General features: G+C 33.5%; 1 protein-coding gene across 2 annotated transcripts in view; it reads left to right on the top strand.

The window, feature by feature from the left end:
- LOC138697811 (SLAIN motif-containing protein 2-like) overlaps positions 1-18579 on the top strand; it is a 39194-nt gene extending 20615 nt beyond the window's left edge. The window contains exons 6-9 of one of the 2 annotated variants that reach the window (XM_069823332.1): positions 311-493; positions 7423-7517; positions 11463-11638; positions 16667-18579. In XM_069823332.1, coding sequence (XP_069679433.1) covers positions 311-493; positions 7423-7517; positions 11463-11638; positions 16667-16727 — 515 coding nt within the window. In that variant the 3' untranslated portion in view covers positions 16728-18579. The remainder of the gene's footprint in view (positions 1-310; positions 494-7422; positions 7518-11462; positions 11639-16666) is intronic. The other variant, XM_069823333.1, reaches the window with a different exon arrangement.
- Positions 18580-23434: the final 4855 nt, after the last annotated feature.

Genomic DNA, 23434 nt, shown 5'->3' with positions numbered 1-23434 from the left:
GATAAATTACAACACTGAATGTAAAGGGAGTGATGTGGGATGAATGTCAAGCATATGGTGTGTGGAATCAAAACAGTTAAGGAATCACAAATTTACTGGATTAGTATATATTTATACTTATAATTTCTGTCTGCTCTTTCTAATTGTCATACTAATGTAATTGAATGCTGCTGGGTTGCATGATAGTATACAGATTTACTATCAAATGCCTAAACCAACAATTTACAATCTGTGTATTAACATCATCTGGTATATTAGTGTATAAATATCATTGGCATTGTATTGGGAATTATATGTGTGTTTATTTTAGGTGTTATACATGGAAGTGAAGAGGATTTGCCTTCTCCTATTCTAAAAGACTTGAACCATGGCTATCAGTCAGATCACTCTGACCATTCGTCTTCGGCTGATGGTCGAGCAAGAAGTTCACGTAGCTCCCTAAAATCCAGTCCTGGTGGAAGTCCATTTGGTTCCACACAAATTCTAACGAATGGTGAGAAAACATACGTGAAGAGTTTTCATATTTATAATTTAATAACTGTCAAACTTTTTGATGCTACAACTTGTTATATTGTAATTTATTAGAACAGAGCCTACTTTTAGTACAGAACTCTTTTTATACTCTGTTGTATGTTGTATATTCATTGTCGCTCTAGCCTCCTGAGGTTAGAGTAAATTGAATATATTTACAACTGAGAATTACTCTTGAGTTCCCAGAAGTTGATGTCCAATTATGTGATGATTCTTATAGAAGACGTCAGAGTTTATTCCTCCAGAAGATCCTGTAAGATAGTTATATGAGTAAAGAATATATTGTTTTGATTTCATCCTATTTAGACTTTCCAATCTCCCAACAAGTAAAGAAAATCTCATTCATAAAACTACCCTACCTACACAAGCAATAGAAATAGAGTAATATCTAGACATGGTTAAAGATACCAAGAAAAGTGACATTACAAAAGATTCCTAAAATTGCTAATATTAGAAACTATTCATAGTATATTCCCTAGCAAAGAATGGCTTCATATTTTTGTTGATGGATCCCTACTGTCCAACCAAAAGGAGCAGGTGTACTGGTGCTATATCGATGGGCCAGTTCAAAAAAGGATACAACTCAAAATGCAAAGTTTGACATAACTGCAATTTAAAGCTTCATATTCCAGTGAAAAATCCAATTAAATCATCCTAATTGGAACTTTAGTATATAACTCTTATTATAAGAAACATGAAACATGAAAACTCAGTATTATCAATCTCAATTTCAGAAGTATCGAAATAATCCTATGAAATTTTGGCAAACTATTATTGAAGCCACAGACGTAAATGTGAACCAAAATAGTATCATATCAGAGGTTTTAAATGAAGAGGGAGAAATATTTAAAAACAAAAAAGACATAGCTAATGAATTTAATAAATATTTCTCAAAAGTAGGACATAGCATTGCATCGAACATCAACAAATCGGCATTTAACACGGAAAATTATTGCAGTGGCCATAATAAGCACGCATCTTCCTCCATGTTTTTATCACCAGTAACCGAAGAAGAAATTTATAATAATGTTAAATCCTTAAAAAATAATGTCTCACCGGGAATCGACAAAATTACAAATAACACATTAAAGATTATCATTAAACATATATTAAAACCGCTTGTTTATGTATTCAATCTATGTCTCACCCAAGGAGTTTTCCCAGTTGTACCGGTCCATAAGTCAGGGGAAAGAAAAAGTCTGAATAACTATAGACCTATATCCTTGCTTTCTAGCTTCTCAAAGATATTAGAAAAATGTTTAAAAAACAGATTAGTAAATTACTTAGAGAAAAATGAAATTCTCTCCAAACATCAGTATGGCTTCAGAAATAAATTATCTACGGATGACGCAATTATTGAAGTCACTGGTAAAATTATGCAGGAGTTGGATAACGGTTCTAAATGTTTAGGGATTTTCTTAGATTTAAGGAAAGCTTTTGACACGGTTAACCATCGTTTACTTCTGGACAAATTATTTGATATAGGAGTCAGGGGTATTGCGCATAAGTTATTTCAATCATACTTAAACAAAAGAACACAGGTAACCAAAATTGATGATAATATCAGTGAAAATGTAAATATTGATATAGGTGTCCCTCAGGGAACAATTTTAGGTCCTATTCTATTTTTAATATATATTAATGATTTATTAAACATTGATTTGAAAGTACATAATGGCTCCTGTTATTCTTACGCTGATGATACGGTGGTGATTTTCAGTGGTTTAACTTGGGAGGACACTTATAAACATGCCAATGTAGGTATAAATTTGATCAAAAACTGGCTTGATGCAAATTTGCTATCTCTAAATATAACTAAAACTACTTTGGTGCCATTTTCTTTAACAGTCTCTGGATTGAACAAATTGAAATCACTTTCTCATTTAAAATTAATAATCCACAACTCATTTTGTAAACTCTCTACAACCTGTAAATGCCCTTGCCTGAAAGAATCTGTAGATGTGAAATACCTGGGAATTATTGTTGATCAGCACTTGAAATGGGATAGACAAATCACCTTTTTATGTAACAGGATACGTAAAACAATTTACAAATTTGTAAACCTTCGCCATTACTTGCCTACTCATGTATTACGTTTGGTTTATTTGGCTCTAGTTGAATCTGTTATCCAATATGGTATAATTGGATGGGGAGGCATTACAAAAACTGCTCTTTTTCCTCTAATTATGTTGCAAAAACGTATAATCAAAATTTGTTTGAAAAGGCGACTGGATTATCCAACAAATTTGATCCATTCTGAATTGAATGTTTTTAGAATTGACCAAATTTATAAATACTCTTTAATGAAATTCTATCATAAAAATAGAACGAAATTTGTAGCTCAGCCACATGCTCATAATACGAGACGAAATGAAATTCTTAAATTAGTTGAACCTAAATATTTCACATCTGCTGCTTTACTACACAGTACAAATTATGGTCCACGGCTATATAATTCGATAATAAAATTTCATCCAGAATTGACTACTTTAAGCAATGAAATTTTCAGATCCAGAATAAAAAAATTTATATGACAGACTTCCCTGTATATATATTATGTACCATGTATTGTAAAACAAGTTTATTTCTATCCTAAGTGTATTTTTCTATTTTATCTTGGTTACTATATCAACATGACCTGCACTAATTATACTACTAATAATAATTTAATATTAATCCATCAATCTAAACATCGTCTCTTTTTTCACTCAGTTATTATTAGTATTATTATTTACTAATTTTATTATAATCTTTATGTAAGCTTTTTTCTTAAGTATTTTGTCTACAAAGTATGTGTATCTATGTAACGGAACTGTCCCCGAACACGAGCTTTGCTCTTTCGGGGTATTTTAATGTAACGTTTCTATGTATATGTTATTATTAAATAAATAAATAAATAAGAAAGATCATTAAGAGAATATGAACTAATTACAATGATCCTTGGATTTTTCACAGCAACATGAAACTTTGAAATACAGTTATCTCTAAACTTTGCATTTTGAGTTGTTTTCCTTTTGAACTATCTCATTGATATGTCCACTTTTCACATTTCATAAATCGTTTGGTTATGGAGCTACAAATTTTTATGGAAAAGTTGAAGCCATCTATTCGACACTTCAAAATCTATTGTACCAGATGTCTTATCTTCAGCAAATTATATTCCGTGATCCTAAAGCAGATATTACTGCTATAACAACCAATCTGTTATCTAAAAGTAAAAAAATAACTGGTTGTTGAAGAATTATACACCATCTGATGAAGCTTAACAAACGGGTAGTTTTGTAATGAGTACCGGTACACTGTGGATTATCCAGTAATGAAGATGCTGATCCTCTTGCTAAGAAGGGAAGTAATATTGTACAAAATCCTATATCAACTTCATCATTTTCAACAGTTAAAAGATTAATCAACTCAAAATATCAGATATAATATCATTCCACTTCCACAAAATTTCAAATAATAAAAGATGTGTGTCTCAGTGTGCAACAAAATATAATTTCTCACTATCCAAGGAAAAGTGCAGTTGCATCCTTTCGATTACTCACAGGGCATGACTGTCAAAACACTTGAACAAAATTGGAATTATTTCTTCATCACTTTGTCCATTTTGCGGTCTTCAGAATCATCTTCGGTGATGCCCAGCTCTTTCCTCTAAACCCACTGTGTGTGAGAAATACTGGAAAGCAAGAGAGTTAATGGCTTTATTGCCAAGAACTCAGCATTAATTAATAACGTTGAAATATAGATTGAAGTATGGTACATAAAATTTGATAGTAATAACCTTTTTTTTAATTGTCTATTATAAGGCCTTTCTAGACATGCTTTGTAACTAAGTGATGCACATCACTGTGTCCTTAGAGACAACTCTGAAGAGAGGGAAAAGAGAAATCAAATCGATTATGTATTTTATCTTTCAATTTGGAACATTCAAATATGTGTTACAAGATACAGACACATACAAATGGTGTAATGTTGGAATGAGTCTGACAGGAAGACTGAAGTAGCCAGAGTAATCCTAACCATTACAAATCTGACAGGATCTGTCTGGAGTTAAATTCCATTTTCATTTGGCAAGACGATTTCACCTAAATACTGAGCTATAACTGAACTAAAAATTGACTCAAATAAGTGTTGGGATCTGCTATATATATAATGTTCAAATTGTTGCGTGAGGATTTTCCTAAGTTCTTCATGGTAAGTATTCTTTTTGCTGCTTTTCGAGTTTTTTGATAGACATAACAATTTGATAGTTGTCACAAATATCAAGTTGCCTTTTCCAGAACTTTGAAGCATAGAATCTCAGAATTATTTCTCCTTCCGTCATTTTATTCTGAATATTGTTGTTTTATGCATTAATAATGGTGTAAGTTCTGGAAAGCAAGAGAAAGTTATGTTACAGTTCCATTTTGAAACTTAGGGTAACTTCTAAATGTCTTCATCGTAAATGTATTCACTTATATGTTACAACACTAATTAGAGATTTAATACAATATTACAACTCAATTGTTATGTATAATGTATTCTTACCAAATACATGTCTGGTGAAAATGAAAATAAATGACCAAGTTATTTTCGTTTTTTTTTATGGCTAGAGAAAGTATTGTGGATATTGTGGCTGTTATTTGTGACAGAGAACTCTTATAAAAATCAAAATGCAAGAAATAATTAAGTAAATATAGAATGGAAAGTTTTGGGAATAATATTTATATTCTTTGAGTTACTGATATCCATCAAATGGACTCATACACACCTGCTGTCAAAGTAACCAAAAAAAAAAAAATCAGTTGATGTTCCATGTCCGTTGTGAATGAACTCTTCAAGATTCCACCCAGGTGTGCACCTGCAGAATCAGGAGGAGAGAGCGGAAGCGGTGGCCATTGTCACAGCAGTGTTGTGTTTGGTAGCACTGGTGTAAACTCGACCAAGTCTGCCCAAATTTTTTGTGTTGCCCAGTGTACCTAAATAGGTCTTGTTATGCAGTTGTGAAAATGTTTTCTACATAATATGTAATATGTCCGAGAGGACACTTCCTTCTTCTGCAGTTGTCACTGTAATATGCTACCAAAAGATTGATTTCAAAATTTTCACGGAAATGTAAGGTACATGGTCTTGGTTATGCTGTGCATCGACCAGTTATTAACAACACATTTTTAGCTTCAGATTAATATTTGGCATAAAAAGTTTGTGTTCAATGAAGAAAAATAAACTTACGGAAAAATGGATTTAAAAATAAAATGAATATTTATGTAAATTAAAATTCTCCTCTGCTACATGCATCTAGTAACTTCAGGGAGCCCACTTTAGAACAAAAAGTTACTAGATTTGTAACCAGAAGTTTGTAAAATAGAATTCTTTGATGAAAAAATAATTTTGACAGCTCTTTAAATGTCATACCTCCTTACAGCGTTAATTAAAAAAAATTAAGCATATTTGTAATCAGAATTGAACTAAATGTATTTCGGGTATGAAAATGAAATAGCCAATAAAAATTTTTTGGAAAATTTTCTAACACTAGCCAAATAAAGAGAGAATATTTCTGAATACTCCAATCTCTATTTGTAATATTATTTTACCCTTAAAACTAAAGAAAAAAGGTATTTTACTAACAACTTCAAATTAGTGTAGCTGAAAATATTGAGATTAGGACACATGTTTATATGACTTTTTTTGCTCAGAATTTTATTTATTTATTTAATGTCTTCGGAAATAAGCTCCGTGACGGTAAATCCTCGTGAATCACCTGTATATTTTTCTCTAACTAATGTGTATAATCAATTACCCGACAGTCAATAGAGGGTCAAGGCTGATCAGTCAATTTCTGGCCTCACATCCACATGCCTCAGCAGAGGTGAACGATTATCCAACTAGTACATGATTCGTGTGGGTTAGCATAATGATCCTCCCCAGCTGATGTAGCTGGGTCATGGAAGCAGATTTCACTACCTCTTGTAGCTCCCCAATTTCATCATTATGTTGGATGGGCTCTAGTCCCATATACTGGTTGAGATTTCATGCAAAAATTTCTTTCCTCCATGAGGACTCAAACCAGCACTCATTCTGTAACATGAATATAATGTAAAAGCTTCTTTTATTGAAAAGTAATGGAAAATAACTTGGTCATTTTTATTTGTACTTGTGATATACTTTATGCTTTTATATTACATTTCTAACACATAACATCTTTCAGAATTTGTGAACTAAACATTTCGCTGTTGTTAACCCTACTAATTAACTTTTTAATCATGATCCACTATGACAATTTGCAACATTATGTGTACGGTACCTTTTGTTAACATTTTGAAGTACATTTCTTCAAATGTTCAATATGAATACTTTTAATATATTTACTGCATATTACTTTTAAATTTAATCGGAAGTATTTATTCCTTTAACATTTTACTAAATTCTTTTGTGTGCACAATATTTATATTTTTGATAAATTAATAGTCACAAATGTTAAGTAAGTAATATAACTTCAATTCATTATATAGCTTTTGCAAATAGGACCCTGTAATCGAAAATCATATATTTTGTGCCCCTACCCAAATGTTAGTGTATTTTCCATTTCCAAAAGTTCCATTTTATTAACCGTTTATTGTTAAGCCCAAGCTTTCTCCAAGTCATGAAAACTTGTATGTGCTTGTGTGTTAAAGTGTGAAACACGTCCCTTACTTTCGTTCCTTATACTGATTCTTTAGGAAATTCCATTTCAATAGGATTTTCTACTTCTATATTACTGAATATTTGATTATTCCAGCTTTCATACCACAGCAGCATATGCTATAGATCCCATAAAGAAAATAAGCAGCTGCCCAGTTGTTGCTTGCACCAAGCTGCCATGTTGTAGTGCATCTGTCCCTTCCATCATAGCATGTGTTGTTGTTTGTTCAGTTCCAGAAAGTGTCCCTTGTAATGCAGTAGTTGGTTTGCCGAGAAGAGAATTGAAACTGATCCCTGCAGGGAAGCAGGAGATCCCTAAGCCACAGGTATGAACTGTTAATCCTTCCCCCCTTTGTCTATTTCATTATCAAATTAATTGTTGTGATTACATCACAGTTGTTGTGACAAAGTGTTATATCACTTTTTACATATTGGACTGAATTGCAGACATTTATGTTTCAATATCAAAATGATATTAAATTGTTTGTAAAGAAAAATCAACCCAAGATATAACCTATATTGAGTGCAAGAAAGAAAGTCCATTCTTCTGAGAACTTATGTCCACTCATTCAACTCTTGATATCCTCAGTGAGCAGAATGGTTTGTCTACAGAATCTTAGGAGAGGCTTTTGTGCTTTCTCTGTAACAACAAATTCTACTAGTGTGACAGCAAAATATAAAAAGTTTAAATGATAGCAGAACCGTGTTCTTTGTTTTATTTTTTATTATTATTAAGAAACGCGAAAAGTTAATTGTGGATCTGGCAGGCACTGTTTACTTTTCATGTAAATTACGAGGCGCGTCCATAAAGAAACTTTCCCACTCGTCCCACAGCTAGCTAACCATATGTTGCACGAAGCAACTGCATGTACATGATAGAGTAATGTCCTGGCATGGCGCATGCGCTAGCAGAACTTCCCGAGTGCTCACAGTAGCTTCGGTGTATTGGTTGAAGATGGACGCTCCTATTCCAGCTCCCGCCGTGTGTGAAGTGCGATCAGTGATAAAGTTTTTGAATGCACAGGGCATAGCGCCGATTGAAATTTATCGTCAGCTGTGACAGGTCTATGGACTAACGTCATGAGCAAGCAGATGGTGTGTTGCTCCACAAGGTCGTCTGTGATGATGGTTGGCCTCCACTGCGCTCCTCGTCATGCACATTTTGGCGTCCTGCTGAAAATTTTCTACAGCAGCAACGCACCAGCTGCTTGCTCATGACGTTAGGCCCATAGACCTGGCACAGCTTACGATAAATTTCAATCGGCGCTATGCCCTGTGTATTCAAAAACTCTATCACTGATCACACTTCACACACGGCGGGAGCTGGAATAGAAACGTCCATCTTCAAGCAATGCAACGAAGCTAATGAGAGCACTCAGGAAGTTCCGCTAGCACATACGCCATGCCAGGACATTACTCTATCACGTACACACAGTCGCTTCATGTAACATATGGTTTGCTAGCTGTGGGACGAGTGGGAAAGTTATTTTGTGTGAGATCGTGCGTATTTGCTTGGTTTCCGCACAAAACCAATCTGCGGTAAGTCTAAAATTCCACATTCAGTATTCCCAACCTAACACACATAACAATTTCCCTCTTCTTACCGCTTAAATGACATATTGATTTTACTGCTTTAGGCTTTTAACATATTATTTTTAGAGACTTTCAATATAGTAATAATTATAAATTGGAAACTTACCACTGCAATTTCACCTAAATTGCACTGTTAATTACTGTTTTTAAATATTTGCAAAATTTAAGTAAACCCTACAACTCCACTAAAGTTACAGCATTCATGATGCATGTAACATTAAGGAAGCCGTTTGTTTTAAGTTCGCATTTATAGACTGGGGGAAAAAAAAGACAGACGTATATCACGGCCTGCTGGAGTATAGTAAACACAGAAAACATTTTAAAGCAACAATGTTGAAGATAGATATTTTTGTTTTGCAAATTTGCCGTCATTGAACAGAAACCAAGATGGAGATTTCATTGCAACTAATTAGAAATTCCTCTTTCAGGTATGTAATAAACGATCTTCGCACAAAATAATGTACTATACACGAGCGGTATGTTTTCTTTCAATTCTCGGAAATTAAAAAAACTCAACTACGTTTCGCTTTTTCAAACTTTTCCTTGAACATGAAAACTTAAACATACTGCTTTTGTAACGCATATTATTATTATGGACGTGCCTCGTATAATGAAAAAAATCTGTGGTCACATTTTCACAAATTTAAGCTATTTACACATGATATAAAAAAAATAGTTTGTATTTAATATTTTTATAAATAAGCATTATACACGTAGTTTTTGTAATCAGATATAGTTAATTCTTTCGATTTTCATTGTAGCAGGTTGTGATTTTGGCTTTGTCATTATACTGCCTTGTGTAGCATTCTTATGATTCTAAACGAGATCTATAATGATTAATGACATTTGACCAACTGCTTTTACTCTGCTTGTTTTCGGATATAATTTCACTGACTTTGCTTAATTGCTGTTGTAAAGTGATGTAGGGAGCTGGGAAGACTACATGAAGTCAGTGTCTCTTCTCATGTGACTCAATATTGCAGTCATGGGTTTTATTTAAGTATAAATAGATTCAAGCGAAAATTATAAGAAATACTATCGTGAAAATGTTATACTTTATTCAGTATATCAACATGTAAAAATTATGTTTCAGAAATTATACGAAAAACAAAAAAATATTAATTAAAAAACATGCCTGTGTGTAACCACTTTTATGATTGACAACAGCAAACATTTGTAGAAAGATTATGTTTTGTGCCAACTATAATAGTGAGTTGATTGTCACTCGTCAGTGCTTATAATGCAAGAAGTGTCCCGAAGTAAGCTCACAGCACATTGGGGTCGCTAAAATTGAGACTGCACTTGGGAATTCCATGGAGAGGTAAAAGTCACTGAACTGACTTTTACTAGTACTCTCTTACAGAAATAAAGCTGGGTATTTTTTGTCGTAGATAATATGGCATGTTGATGAAGTTTGTACATAATTGAATGGACTCAATGAAAAATTTATATCAAAATTCAGTTCTGCTTGTCTCACACTCACGTTATCAGCAATATCAAACTGCACACTTGTAAAGTTGTCTACTACTCAAATGACATTTATCTCTGCCAGGCTAGTGACCATGTAGAAACCAATTGAGTATTATTGGAATACATATTTGTCTAATACGTAATTTACAACTTTGTGATGCGAGTTTTTTGGGTTTTTGCAGCATGCCATTACATCCAGAAATATTTTGCATCTACATCTCAACTCCATAATTAGGAAAGGGGAAGAAATGATGAAGTTTATATATTGATATGGCTGTAATTCAGGTTAAAATAGCATTCTAACTTTATGTGTGGTTTTTATTGGCCACTATTCTGTTATTTATAAAGCTGAAAGTGTGTTAAGGGACAAAAAGTTACATTATTTTCACAGAGAAAACGATCAGGTGATATTGTCACTTGTTAAACAAAATTTGTTTGAAAGTGTAGTAAGAAAGTGTTAATTGTGAATTTTCATACTGAGGATCTTGAAATATGCTATCTAATGATTTAAGCATGTTACTTGGTGTGTGGGTTTCTGATGTGTCATGCAATATAAACTATATTCATTGTAATCATAATGAACTTAAGCATGCCTGTTTGCTTTCAGGTTAAACTAAAATGTTGGAAACTAAAAAGTAGAGTTACTGAGGAGAGCAATAAAATTGGCGTGGTCTTCAGAAAGGAGATTTATAGTTCTCACTTAGGATCACTAATGGTGTTTTACATTATCATCTTCCATTAATCTTTTATTAACAAATAGATGTAATGGAATATGACAGATAGGTTTGAAATGTACACACGTATAACATTATTATTAAGTTAAAATAAATCCATGGTGTTGAACTGTCTGGTTTACTAATAAAACAATATTATATATATAACAAATATATTTTTATTGCTATTAAAGGACAGGATGTGGTAAGAAATGAAGTCTATAGCAACTTATCTTGAATTGTAGTGACTGTAATCTAACATAGCGGTTTTTCAAATCATTCTCACACTAGCAGATACCTGAGATTAATTTTTATACCTACATTCTCAGGTGTGGTGATTTTAAACAGTGAAAGAGGATTTTTTTAATTGTATTTAGGTCTGAATAAATAAAATGGATCAAAAATAGCTGTACAGATACACCATTGTGATATAGAAAGTGAAAGAATTTTATTTCGCCAAATAAAATAGTAGACAATTTTCATTTTGACATGCAGATAGTGGTGAAATCCGTGGAAACAATGCAGGGAGGCCGTGGTCGAGGTTTGTCAGGTCTGAGGCCGCCAACCGTGAGGTCACGCGGCGGCAGTGCGGGAACAGTCAGAGCACCTACACAAGGAAGGGGAAGTAGCATTCCACGACCAGCATCTCGAATCCCTCCACCTAGAGTAAGGTAAGCAAAAGAAATGTTGAAAGGAGTGTTCATGTACTAAACAGATTTGTTCAGTTTTAATATTATGTTGCTGAAAAACTGTATCAGACGAAAGTACTGTACCTTCAAATCGTAACATAAATGTAAGCAAAATACAAGGTTCTTGTCAGCAATGTGTATAATGTTTCCACTTTTAAAAGTTTCTATGACTTCTATCTCAGGTTAAGAGTGGTACTAATGGGAATAATAGTCCTGTACTATAGCTGTGTGGTCTAAGGCACCATAGCTTGGACTAGCATTACAGAAGGAGTACTAGTTTGAATCCGAATGGAAGAATTTGCTCATGAAATTTCGGCCAGTGTATGGGACCGGTCTCACCCAGCATCTTGATGATCTGATGAATTTGGGGAGCTATAACGAGTAGCAAAATCTGGATTTTCAAATCATCTGTAATAGCTGGGGAGATCATCATACTAACCATACATTAACTCCATACTGATTGAATGATCGTTCACTTCTGCTGAGACATGTAGACATGAGGCCAGCAGTCAGCTGGTAGACCTTGACCTCCAATGGGCTGTCAAGTCACGAAGAAAAAAATGGCATTATCACGTTCATGTCATTCACATGCTAGATAACCATTGCAGTCGATAAAGCATAAAAGCATCACTGTAATATTAAATTATAGTTATTTAAGCCTACAGTGTCTGTGAAGGGACATCCATTTAAAACATACATTTAGCTCCTGTCCTTAAACTTTTGTGAAGCCACATGATTTTTATACAGGGATCAAATGCCCGTCAAAAACTAAGTTCTGCCCCCCTTCCATATATCTCGTTTTTCTATATTTCAAACTAAGGATTATATAACCATTTTTTCTGTTACGAAAACAGTTAAAAGTTGTCCTTTTTCTAAGAAAATTTAATCTCACTAATCTGGGTATATACAGATCAATGATTTTGGAATGTAGGTAAGCATGCCTGAAAGGACCCTTGCATTATTATCACTTTTACTAATTTGAAAAATTGTGATAGTCTGGTATGAGGAGAGTCTAAAACAAAACAATATTGGAGAAAGAATATGATATGAGCAGATTGTAATGATTTTTTGGAAACTAGGGAATTATGATTATTAATTTTTGCACATTAAAACTTGTATTGACACATTTGAGCTCGTATATTGATGTTGAGATAGTAAATATTTTATATATAATTTATGTATCTTTAGTTATTAATGTTTATGGTTTATTTTGACATTAATTGCATGTTTCATTTGTGTTTCTATTTAGATCTTACGGTATATTTTCACATAATTCTTGTGTTTAAATCTGTAACCTTCATGGACGAATGGATGAAACTGTAATAAGTTCAAAAAAAATCCCCAATTTCTAGGAATTGAAGTTTGAAAATATTTCGTTTTACATATTATCCAATTTAGAATGGATAGAGATGAATTACAACGTTCAATTTTTAATTTTAACAAAATTGGAATTAAATATGATATGAAAATCAATAGAGAAAAAACTAAAATTATGGCCTTCTGCGGAAAATACCCTGTGCCTAGCAAAATATGTTTAGATTCAAAAATATTAGAAAGGATAAATTATTTTACATATTTCGGATACACATTATCTTTTTTCGATGAAGTAGACATTTCACAGAAAATTTCTAAATACGCCAAAACAATAGGAATAATTAACAACATTATGAAACCTTCCCTAGTACAAAGGCATACTCGAATTCGTCTTTACAAGACCATGGCGAGACCTGTACTTTGTTACGGCAGTGAGGCATGGACATTGAGGAAGAAAGACGAAAGAGGAATAACGGCTAATGAAATTAAATTTATGAGATATACAGCGGGATATACGAAATGGGATCACAAACGCAATGAAGATGTAATGGAAGAATTACAACTAGAACCTGTAATTAATCACGTAAAACATTATCAGAACAACTGGATAAATTATCTGCATCGCATGCATAGAGATAGAATCCCAAAAGTCATGCTCCACTATCGTCCAAATGGGAAGAGATCTCTCGGTCGTCCAAAGAAGCGCTGGATTGAAAATTCAACTATGAGATTGTAACAGGCCATTTGGCCTAATACTTGAAGGGAAGAAGAAAAAGAAGAAGAATGGATAGAGATGAGATTCAGGACTCTTCATTTTTAATTAGCTCTCATACATTTGTAGTATTTTTTTCAACTCTCCTATAAAATTTTACTATTTGGACATAATATGGCTTGCAACGATGCTAATTTTTTTTTTGTAATTTTTTCCTTTAAAATATATTTATAATGTATGGAAAGGAATATCCCAAATATCTACTGACTATATTCATAAAAAGCATAGAAATTCCAGTCATGTTGATTTTTTAAGTACCAACATTAAGTCTAGCTCTTCATGACTGCTTCACTGTGACAACCTGAATGTTGAAGCACTTTCAGTTTTTCTAATTACAGAAGCTAGTTTTAATTAATGTCATGTTCTTATAATTGATATTTCGAAACGTGCATCCTCAAAATATTTCTTTATAGTCAGAACAAAGAATAATATATTGCTCCATTTCATTATTACTTCTCTGATATACAAATGAAATAACATCATTCATTTAGGCTAGATGAAGATGTGCCTAGTTCCACGTCTAATAGAGCTCAGTGACTGGCACAGTTCCCAGAGCCTGGATGTCCTTAATATTGCTTTTATTCACAAATTAGACTTTTTTTTCCAGGAATGTACTTTTTATAACAAAACTTAACATTATTACAATTCTTTTATTATATCTCTGCCAGTGAGTAAACAGTGAATTTCAAGTGGCTTATCTTAGTCATAGGCGTCAGAACATTAAAAATCATTGCAAATTTCTGCTCTCTCTCTTCCCCCTTACCACAAACTGTGACTTTGCACAGAGGCAGAGATATAATAAAATAACTGTACCTATGAATACACATATAGATAATTTATTACAGGTAATAATTCCCTTTGCTGCAGCATGATATATCACAAAACATATGGTATTAATTATGCTGTCACATGATGTTAGATAGCTGACTGACTCAATTCTCCACTGAATTGTCTTCTGTATTTTGACGTCAAACTTCTAGAGACTCGGAAATGTGCCGCTCCTGATGACAGTTGGAAACTTCTCGAAGAGTAGCATAGAAATTGTCATGAAGGCATATAACAGCCATATATTGCAAACAAGGCAACTGTCTAGTGTTAGACCAGAGAGAAATTCTTTGGAGGAGGGGAGCAGAAAGCATCTTACCACAGTCTAATATATATAGTCACGAAGCTTAATACTTACTAAATATGCAAACATAGACAGTTGAAATATGCATCCATACGTAGTTGCTCACCACCAGGATCGCTACTATCGCCTCATCACAGACTGTATCCCTAGCAGAACATAAATGTATTGTACTTTCGATATCGTGTTCTTTTGAACTTACTCCCACTATTGAAATATGAAATACATAAGGTTTATATATTATTTTCATAAAATATATATTATATTCTATAAACTCACCTTCCTGGATCTTTCGGAAGAAGGATAACTCTAACCTATTTTTCTTACAATTTATAGTACTACAAACGTCTCCTTGTCCCATATTATTATTCAAATTATTGTATTTTAGCCATTTACATTTATTACAACCGATAACGAATATTTCACAGTTTACATAGCTTTTCACAAAAATGAGAAATACGGCACAGTTAATGCTTTTTCGATCTAGACCAGGCCGTAATGTTTGTTCGGGTTTTCTATTTCAGTCTATGGAGCTCAGTGAAATATTATATTATAACTTTATTGCTTATCATTGCTAAGCTTTATTTAGCGTAATGTGTCCATAAGGTCTGTTTACCTCTTGTTGCATAATATGTTGCAGAAATAATTACAAAACTGTGTTATTTTAATGTGAAGAGAATTTTACATGTTAACATAATCTATTCGCGCCAACATTTCAAGTTTAGAATGGAAGCTATTTTGAGGTTTAATAAAAAAGAATTTATATTGTGATTTCAATTTAGCACATCTACCTTCCTTAATTTTAGAAAAAACATTTACCATACCACTCCTATGAAATTAGTGTACGTACAATTGTGTTACTTCGTCTCTTACTAGTAGATAAATACAATAATTCAGTACTCAATTGTAGTATTAAAATACAGACAAATTGAATGTCCGGGGTATTATACATGAAATTTTGCTTAATTATAATGTATGATTGCGAATATAGGAATATAAGTTAAATATAGTAAACATAACCTATAATTTTCATATGAATGGCAAGGCATTGGAGATCACTAAATTTAGACAGAAAGGGGCAACTGGTACAGTAAACATAACCTATAATTTCAACATATCAAAATATCCATGCAGTGCAGTTGAAAATTATTGAATCGTGCATAAATGAATGTACAAGAATTTCGCAATATTTAATCGAAATAAAGGCAGGTATTATACATACGAACAACGTAATTTTCACATCATAAATAATATTACATCTTAACTCGCAAGTGAACTATGTCTGCAGTGTCTCATAATCATTGTTTTAAATTTTATTAATGCAATTACACTACATTTTAGAGAAACATATGTTACTGTTTATGCATTCCAACTAATTTATATGGTTGAAACGCTGCCCTTCGTGATCGGATTAAGCGAGTTACATGGTCTGCCTTACAGTCTGTATTAGATCATGTTGGCTGTGACACAGTCTATTGTTCCTTGTACTTACAGCATTCCAAGCGGCTAGCAACTATCGCGAGATTTGCAAAAAATCATCCCAAGCTTCGTGACTGTATGTAGTAGACTGTGATGTTACTCCCTCCCCCTCATAATTTGGAACGCAACTATCATAAATAATTTTCACTTTTCTTGAATATTGTAATTGACTATCTTCATATCATTCTCTGTTTCTCCTGAAGATAGAAGAAGAGTTTTTATTCTTCCTACGAGTACTTATTTATCATGTGATTTATATACTTGGGGACTGTAGATCTAATTCATTGAATGCTATTTGTGTTTTATTGATGAATTCTAGGACGACAGCATATTCAGCACAGCCACCCAATAAGGTTAACTGGATGGATGGCTGCTATTAAATTCGACTTACTTCAACTCACCACACCATAGTGCCTACCAACATATCTGCTCTCCTCTGAAACTGCTAGCCATAGTGCCAACTGACTGCTACTTATTGTTAAAATAAACTAATTTTACATAGTATTAAGATTCAAACAGGGATATCAGTATAGTAAAAGACAGTATATGGAAATATGTAGGGTATTTTAGGATGGGAAGATGGCAGTGATTAACACTCAGCTTTTATATAAAGGAAGCAGAACCTCTCTATACTATGATCGAAGGAGCTATTGTGTGAGCGGTGCACTTTGTGTGTGACTGAATTATAACTGTCTGCAGTATTTTCCACAAAATTTTTACTCATATCTGATGTACATATATACATATATATCTATAAACTCTTTCAAAGACAGTATAGAAATGACATCATTTGGCACATTTGTCTTATGTGCTGATAAATTTGTTCTTTATCATTAGGAAAGAGATTGAATTGTTTGAATTCCGAACTTTATTTTTGTAAAGCCACTATTTTTTAAATACCCCCAAAAATTGGTATCTTTAAACTATGATAAGACGATAAAAACTTCGGCATCATGCTTAATGTGTACATGCCAATCAAAAGAAGGTGCCAATAAGTGTCTGGCTACATTGTGTTCCAACTCGCTGTTCTAGTTTTAGAGTTTGTGTGTGTCTTATTAAATCTTAGGTATTTGTTAGTACTGTGATTTGTTTGTAATTTATAAAGCAGAGTTCAATATGTGTGACTTTATATGATGACAATCTTAACCCTTTTACAACTGATACGTTTGTGGATGGCTGTGAAATTGTCAAAGAGAAGGCCACTCAAGTTTGGTGATTTTACTCACATCAGATCACCATCAAAGACTGCTCTCTTGCCAGTTACAAATCTCTGTAATAAAGTTTGAGAAGAAAAAGACAAGTGGTAGCTTAATTTGATATGAACAGCTGTACCTGATATTTTTTTGCTATCCACTACACAACTGTAGCCAGAAACTCTATGGACTGAATTGCCATTTATTATAGAGAGGTTTGTCCATTGATTTTCTCTGTACAATACAGGACTTCAAATGTATTTTATGAGAGAAACCAGTTTGATGGAAGATATAACATAAAAAGTATGATGCATTAAATGTGTTAACATCAACTAGATGCCATGAGAATTGATTTCAGATGCATTTGTACTTGAATTTGTATTTATAATTTTAATAGATGAGTTAATCCTCGACCTTTGTGATAGAACCTTAAGCTGCAGTGGTTCTGGTGCTTAGTTATATATTAACAGATATTTTAGATTGGTTAGCAATCCAAATTTTTATACGTGTATATAAAGAAAGGAGTTTGAGAACATCAGCTATCTACAATCTGACATTCTAGCCATAAAGGCAAAGTTTGTCTATTTCTGTTGTAGTAAATTACATTTTAAATGCAGTAAATATTGTATATTAATAGACTACTTATAATAAATTTTAACTAATAAATTTATTTTGTTTAAAACATGGTCCAATGCAAGACTTAAGGATCACATGTTTATTTAAAAGTGCATTCTGCATCAAAATTTTGTGGAATACATTACATAGATTTTAATTGTAGATATCACCATTGAAAAGCCTCGTAAAATTAAAGCTATAATTTAAATTGGTAAATACCAAATGGGAGATAATTTATCGAGAGCTTTCTCCCCTCCCCCACTCCTTCCTTGATATCATTGTACATATATTTGCCAATATTGTCGTCCTTGTCTTTTATATTACATCGTTTTGGGAATTGCCTGTAAATATTGTGAAAAGCAATGTTAATGTAAAATAACTGAATAATTTAAATACATTTTCCAATAAAAAACGTTAATTTAAATTTTCCATGTTTGTGTATACATGTGTGCATGCGTAAATTTGTGAAATTCTTGTAAAAATAAGAATCCTGTATGAATCCTTATATTCGTTCACTTCAGTATTTAAGCTGATCTCACTACAATTTTCTTCGTTTTTATATCCCTCTTTCCAGTTTGTCAGTGTTTTCATCCATTTGATTGATCACGTTGTCATTGCTGGTTCTTTTTAATTGTTCCATCCAGTTCAGGTTGTAATGTAATATATTATTTTCTTCACAATATAAAAATAGAAAACATTTGTATATTTTGTTATCTCATTTAGGTTAAAACTCTATTTGGAGATAGTTACACTACAGAGAGTAGTTCATTTATTTCTAGATCTTTCTGACCACCTGAATGTTGCAGTTCTCTCTTTTTGGAGATTAAGTATTATCTGAATTTAGACATCTCACCTTTTGGGAGCTGCCACAAGGGACAAAGACTACTTAACCATATAAATGTTTACACTGCAGAGAGTAATTGAGGACCGTTTTTGCAAAACTTGCTAACTGAGGAAACTAAATTTTACAGGAGAGACAAAACACTATAGTAAGCAAGTTTTGAAAAAATGATCACACTTTGACACACTACAATGAAAAGAAATAACCCAATTTTACTAAGACGGCTTGAACATCATGTAGAGGCCTGCCTTACGTTAACGAATCCATCAAAATCTCAATTTGCAAAGTTTGCAAAAACGGTCCTCAATTCAATTCATCTATCTCTAGATCTTGCTGATCTACTGAATGTTGAAGCTCTCTCTTTTGGAAATGAGTAGTTCATCTATTTCTAAATCTTGCTGACATACTGAACATTGAAAGTCTCTCTCTTTTTGAAGGTAGTTACACTACACAGAGTTGTTGTTGTTTTCTAATGCCAGGCGTTTGACAATAAAGTCATTTGACCTCTTGCACTCCAATATTTTTCAAAGATATCATGGCCAGCCACTGAAGCACAGATTTTGAGGTACACTACACACAGTAGTTCATGTATCTCTAGATCTTACTGACCTACTGAACATTGAAGCTTTCTCTTTTTGAAGGTAGTTACACTACACAGAGTAGTTCATGTATCTCTAGATCTTACTGACCTACTGAACATTGAAGCTTTCTCTTTTTGAAGGTAGTTACACTACACAGAGTAGTTCATGTATCTCTAGATCTTGCTGACCTACTAAATATTGAAACTCTCTCTTTTTTGAGATAGTTACATTGCAGAGATTAGTACACCTGTCTCCACATCTTTCTGACCTAAATGTTGAAACTGCCTTTCTCGAAATAGTCGCACTAGAACTACCTGTGTCCATCTTTCTGACCTGGTTTTGTATCTGATGAATAATTAATTCCTGGGGTTATGGAAGGAATCAGCAAGACTCTGTAATGACGGCCTCCCAGGGGAGGAAGAACTCAAAATAAACATATTGGTTCTCCTCTGTTTTCATTCCTATTAGCTGACCAGAGATGAAGCTCTTACTGTGTACCAGAGAGTATGTTACATAGCTGGCTGGCAAGATCAGGCACTTTCCCAAGGGAAATTATAAAAAAAAATTACAGTGGAGAAAATAAAATCATGGTAGTAGAAAACCTGCCTCAACATCAACAGATACAAAGAAATCCATTGGAGCATATTAGCATAGTTTGCAACACAGAATTTTATAAGCTACCATATTTCGAACAAGATTCTAACTGTAAAAAGCGAAATTGTTTGAATTAAAGACAATTCATACCAGATACTCTATATTTGTACAGGCAGGTCTCTGAAGAATAAATATGAAGGAAATGAAACATTCTCAAGATAATTATTCACATTCCACAAAGCAGTCTGAATAAAACATCAATTTTTAAGATAAAGTTGAAGCAGTATATACTGTCCTTTCTCAATTCCTGTAATGTAGGACATAAGAATTTACAATAGATGTTATTTTTAGCGACTCAAGGCTTCCATCCAGTCATTGGCAAACAATAAATCTTCAAAAACCAACAAAATTAACGAATGCTGCAATCTGATTAAACAGCTTCATAATATTTTTGACTAAAGCTTAAGAAAGTTTGCTTCCTAAAGCAAAAGCAGTCTTAACATTCCATTCGCAACTGCCCAATCTGTGATAGAAGAATACTACCAAAATAATTCTACAAAATAGGAGAGATCTGTGCAAAGCAAATAATGCCTATTTTTTAGAAACGCCAACAGGTACCACCTTCTGCTATGTTGGGAAAGAATCCCAATCAGATTTTGCTGCTGGAAGTGACTTGTCATCCTAGCTAGTGAGAGAAGTCAACGTGCGTTTGAAGAAAATTGACTGTTTTCTTAAAATATTACAAGGTAAGAGAAACATGTGGATAACTTATTCACTTTGCCCTGCCACCTTCATTTGACTATGTAAGTGTTAGCTCTATTTTTGTATGTATTTGTCTATTGTAATAAAGCATGTTAGGTTATTTTACATAGTGGGGGCGTTAAGCCACATGGTTTGCAGTGGTGGATTTCTGTACATTTACTAAATAATAGATACATTTTTCATGTGAATTTTTATTTCGGTCTGTAACATAATAATTACACTAATTAAATTATAAAACAGCAACACTGATATTAATTTTTTTACTTAAAAGGGTCGTAATGTGTTTTCAAATGGTTTAATTTTTCAAGAGGAAGACAGAACAAGCCAAATGGTCTGAAGAAGCCATGAAAAGCACGTGAGGAAATAAAATCTTCCAATCAGTGGTTCTGCTATCTGGCTATACAACGATAATGTGTTTGTTGATGAAGATTTTGCTCCAGATCAACTTACAGATCACCCACTTGAGATAGAAATCAGCGAAATGCCAGCTAGCTCAGATTCAACTAATTCTGCAGTGCCAGTTTCTTCAGCGTCTGAAGAAACTATTAATGCTGACTCAGAATCGACCACCTCTGTGATGTCGGCATCTTCAAAGATTGAAGAAATATTCAATACATCAATTACACTCAGACTTTCAGTTCTGGTTACACCAAAACCCTCAGTATCATCTATTCACTTTGCCCGTGTATCTGGGCGAAGCGAATAATTAACTATATTTTCTTTCTCAAATCATATCACTGTCCTTAGGTAAGGAAAACGAATTGTTTTTTTAAATATGTGGACATGTGTCACAACCAACCAATTTCATGCAGTTTTTATCTCGGGGGGCACCAAAATATAGCCTGTGGCATTGTTTATTCTTAGCTTATTTGCTTTGCCTAGGTTTTCCATACTATAGGGAAAGCGTGAGAAGATACCCCGAATGCTGTGTAACATCAGACTTCACCAATTGGATTTTAGGGCAGAGGTCTAGTTTGTTCCTTTAGTAGAAAGGAAAAAATAATGATTGATATTTGTGTTTCATGAAAATTGAAAGCTATTCATAGAGTTTGATACAGACCTGAAGCTAGAGGGGGCAGGGGGTTTTTGCACCCCTCCCCAGATATGTCGAAGTCTGTAATTAGGTTTATTTTTGTTGCCCAGTTGTTAATCTATCAAGAATTTGCAAGATCATAGTTTTTCTCTTAATGCACATTCTTCATTCTAGGCATTTATAGCTAGACCACTTAGAAAATGCAGCCATGGCGGAAATCTAAATCATTTCCTTCTCCCACACTCGCTGCGTGTTCCCCTTTGTACATTCCTCGACATCAATCACCAGTCAGAATCTGTGTCATAACTCAAGTTGGCAGTACTAGGCCGCTATTATCGTGACTCTCATTGGATTACGTTGTTTACTTCCTCTTCAACTGTACAATTCTGTTCAAAATATTTGTCTTCTATTTTCCGCACATGCTCACATAAATTGCCTCCATTTTTCGGGGGAATATTCATCCATGAATTTATGATTAAACAATATTTCTCATGTAAAGACATTCCAATACTCTGGTTATAACTTAAACACACAGCACTATTACTAGTATTCATTTATTTATTTTATACTACACTTCACTTTGGCGCAACTCTACTCCCTACGAACAAGAACTGTGGGAGGGGAGATAAGCGTATGTGCATTACAACTGCATTTACAAAGTGGTATCCTCTTTTTATCTTCTCAGGGTATCCCTATAGTATCCAGCGGGCAGTGAAATTTTCACGGCTTCCTATACTGTACTTTTTCACAAGATTCCATAAAAAAACTGCGATGTAAGTTCTGCTTCCCTTAAAAGAAATTCCTAGCTACAGGCCTGGTTTGATAGTACCCTAAAATGATTGTTAGAGCCTAACTTGTTAATATTCGGCTTAAAATACCTAAATCAATGTAAAGTTTCGTTATTTCACTATTTACTCACATGCTTATACATGTAAGCAATATTAAAGGTGAGTTTTTCATGGATTAACACTACCAGGAAATGCAACAATGGGTAGAACATTGTATTTTCGTCAAATAGAATTTCAGCAACAATGCTGTATAATGGGTAGTTTGAATGTCATCTGTTCCTCTTTCCCTTTCTTTATTTGTGTTGAGAAGTTTTACGTGATAGGATGTTATCCTGTGCAGCTTAATGCCGAAAGATAAAATTGCAACGTATATGCTGATCCAGCAATAGCTAACAGAATTTCCACAAGTCACTTTCAATGGACCACAAAAGGAATGAACTAATTACAAAAGAATTGGAAATTACACCTATTTATGAACATTTCAACCACTATAGACAAAAATGGCTTAACCATGTCAATAGGATGGACCGTTCCAGACTCCAAAGACAAATTCTCCGCTATATACCACATGGAAGACGATCTTTGGGACGCCCCCTGAAAAGATGGACAGAGACCGTAATAGGCCACTAGGCCTAATACCTGCAAGGACGATGGTGATGATGACTTTCAATGGAAAAATA

The sequence above is a fragment of the Periplaneta americana genome, chromosome 4 (genome assembly GCF_040183065.1).
Source record: "Periplaneta americana isolate PAMFEO1 chromosome 4, P.americana_PAMFEO1_priV1, whole genome shotgun sequence".
Taxonomy (NCBI): domain Eukaryota; kingdom Metazoa; phylum Arthropoda; class Insecta; order Blattodea; family Blattidae; genus Periplaneta; species Periplaneta americana.
This window is presented reverse-complemented; position numbering and strand designations above follow the sequence as displayed.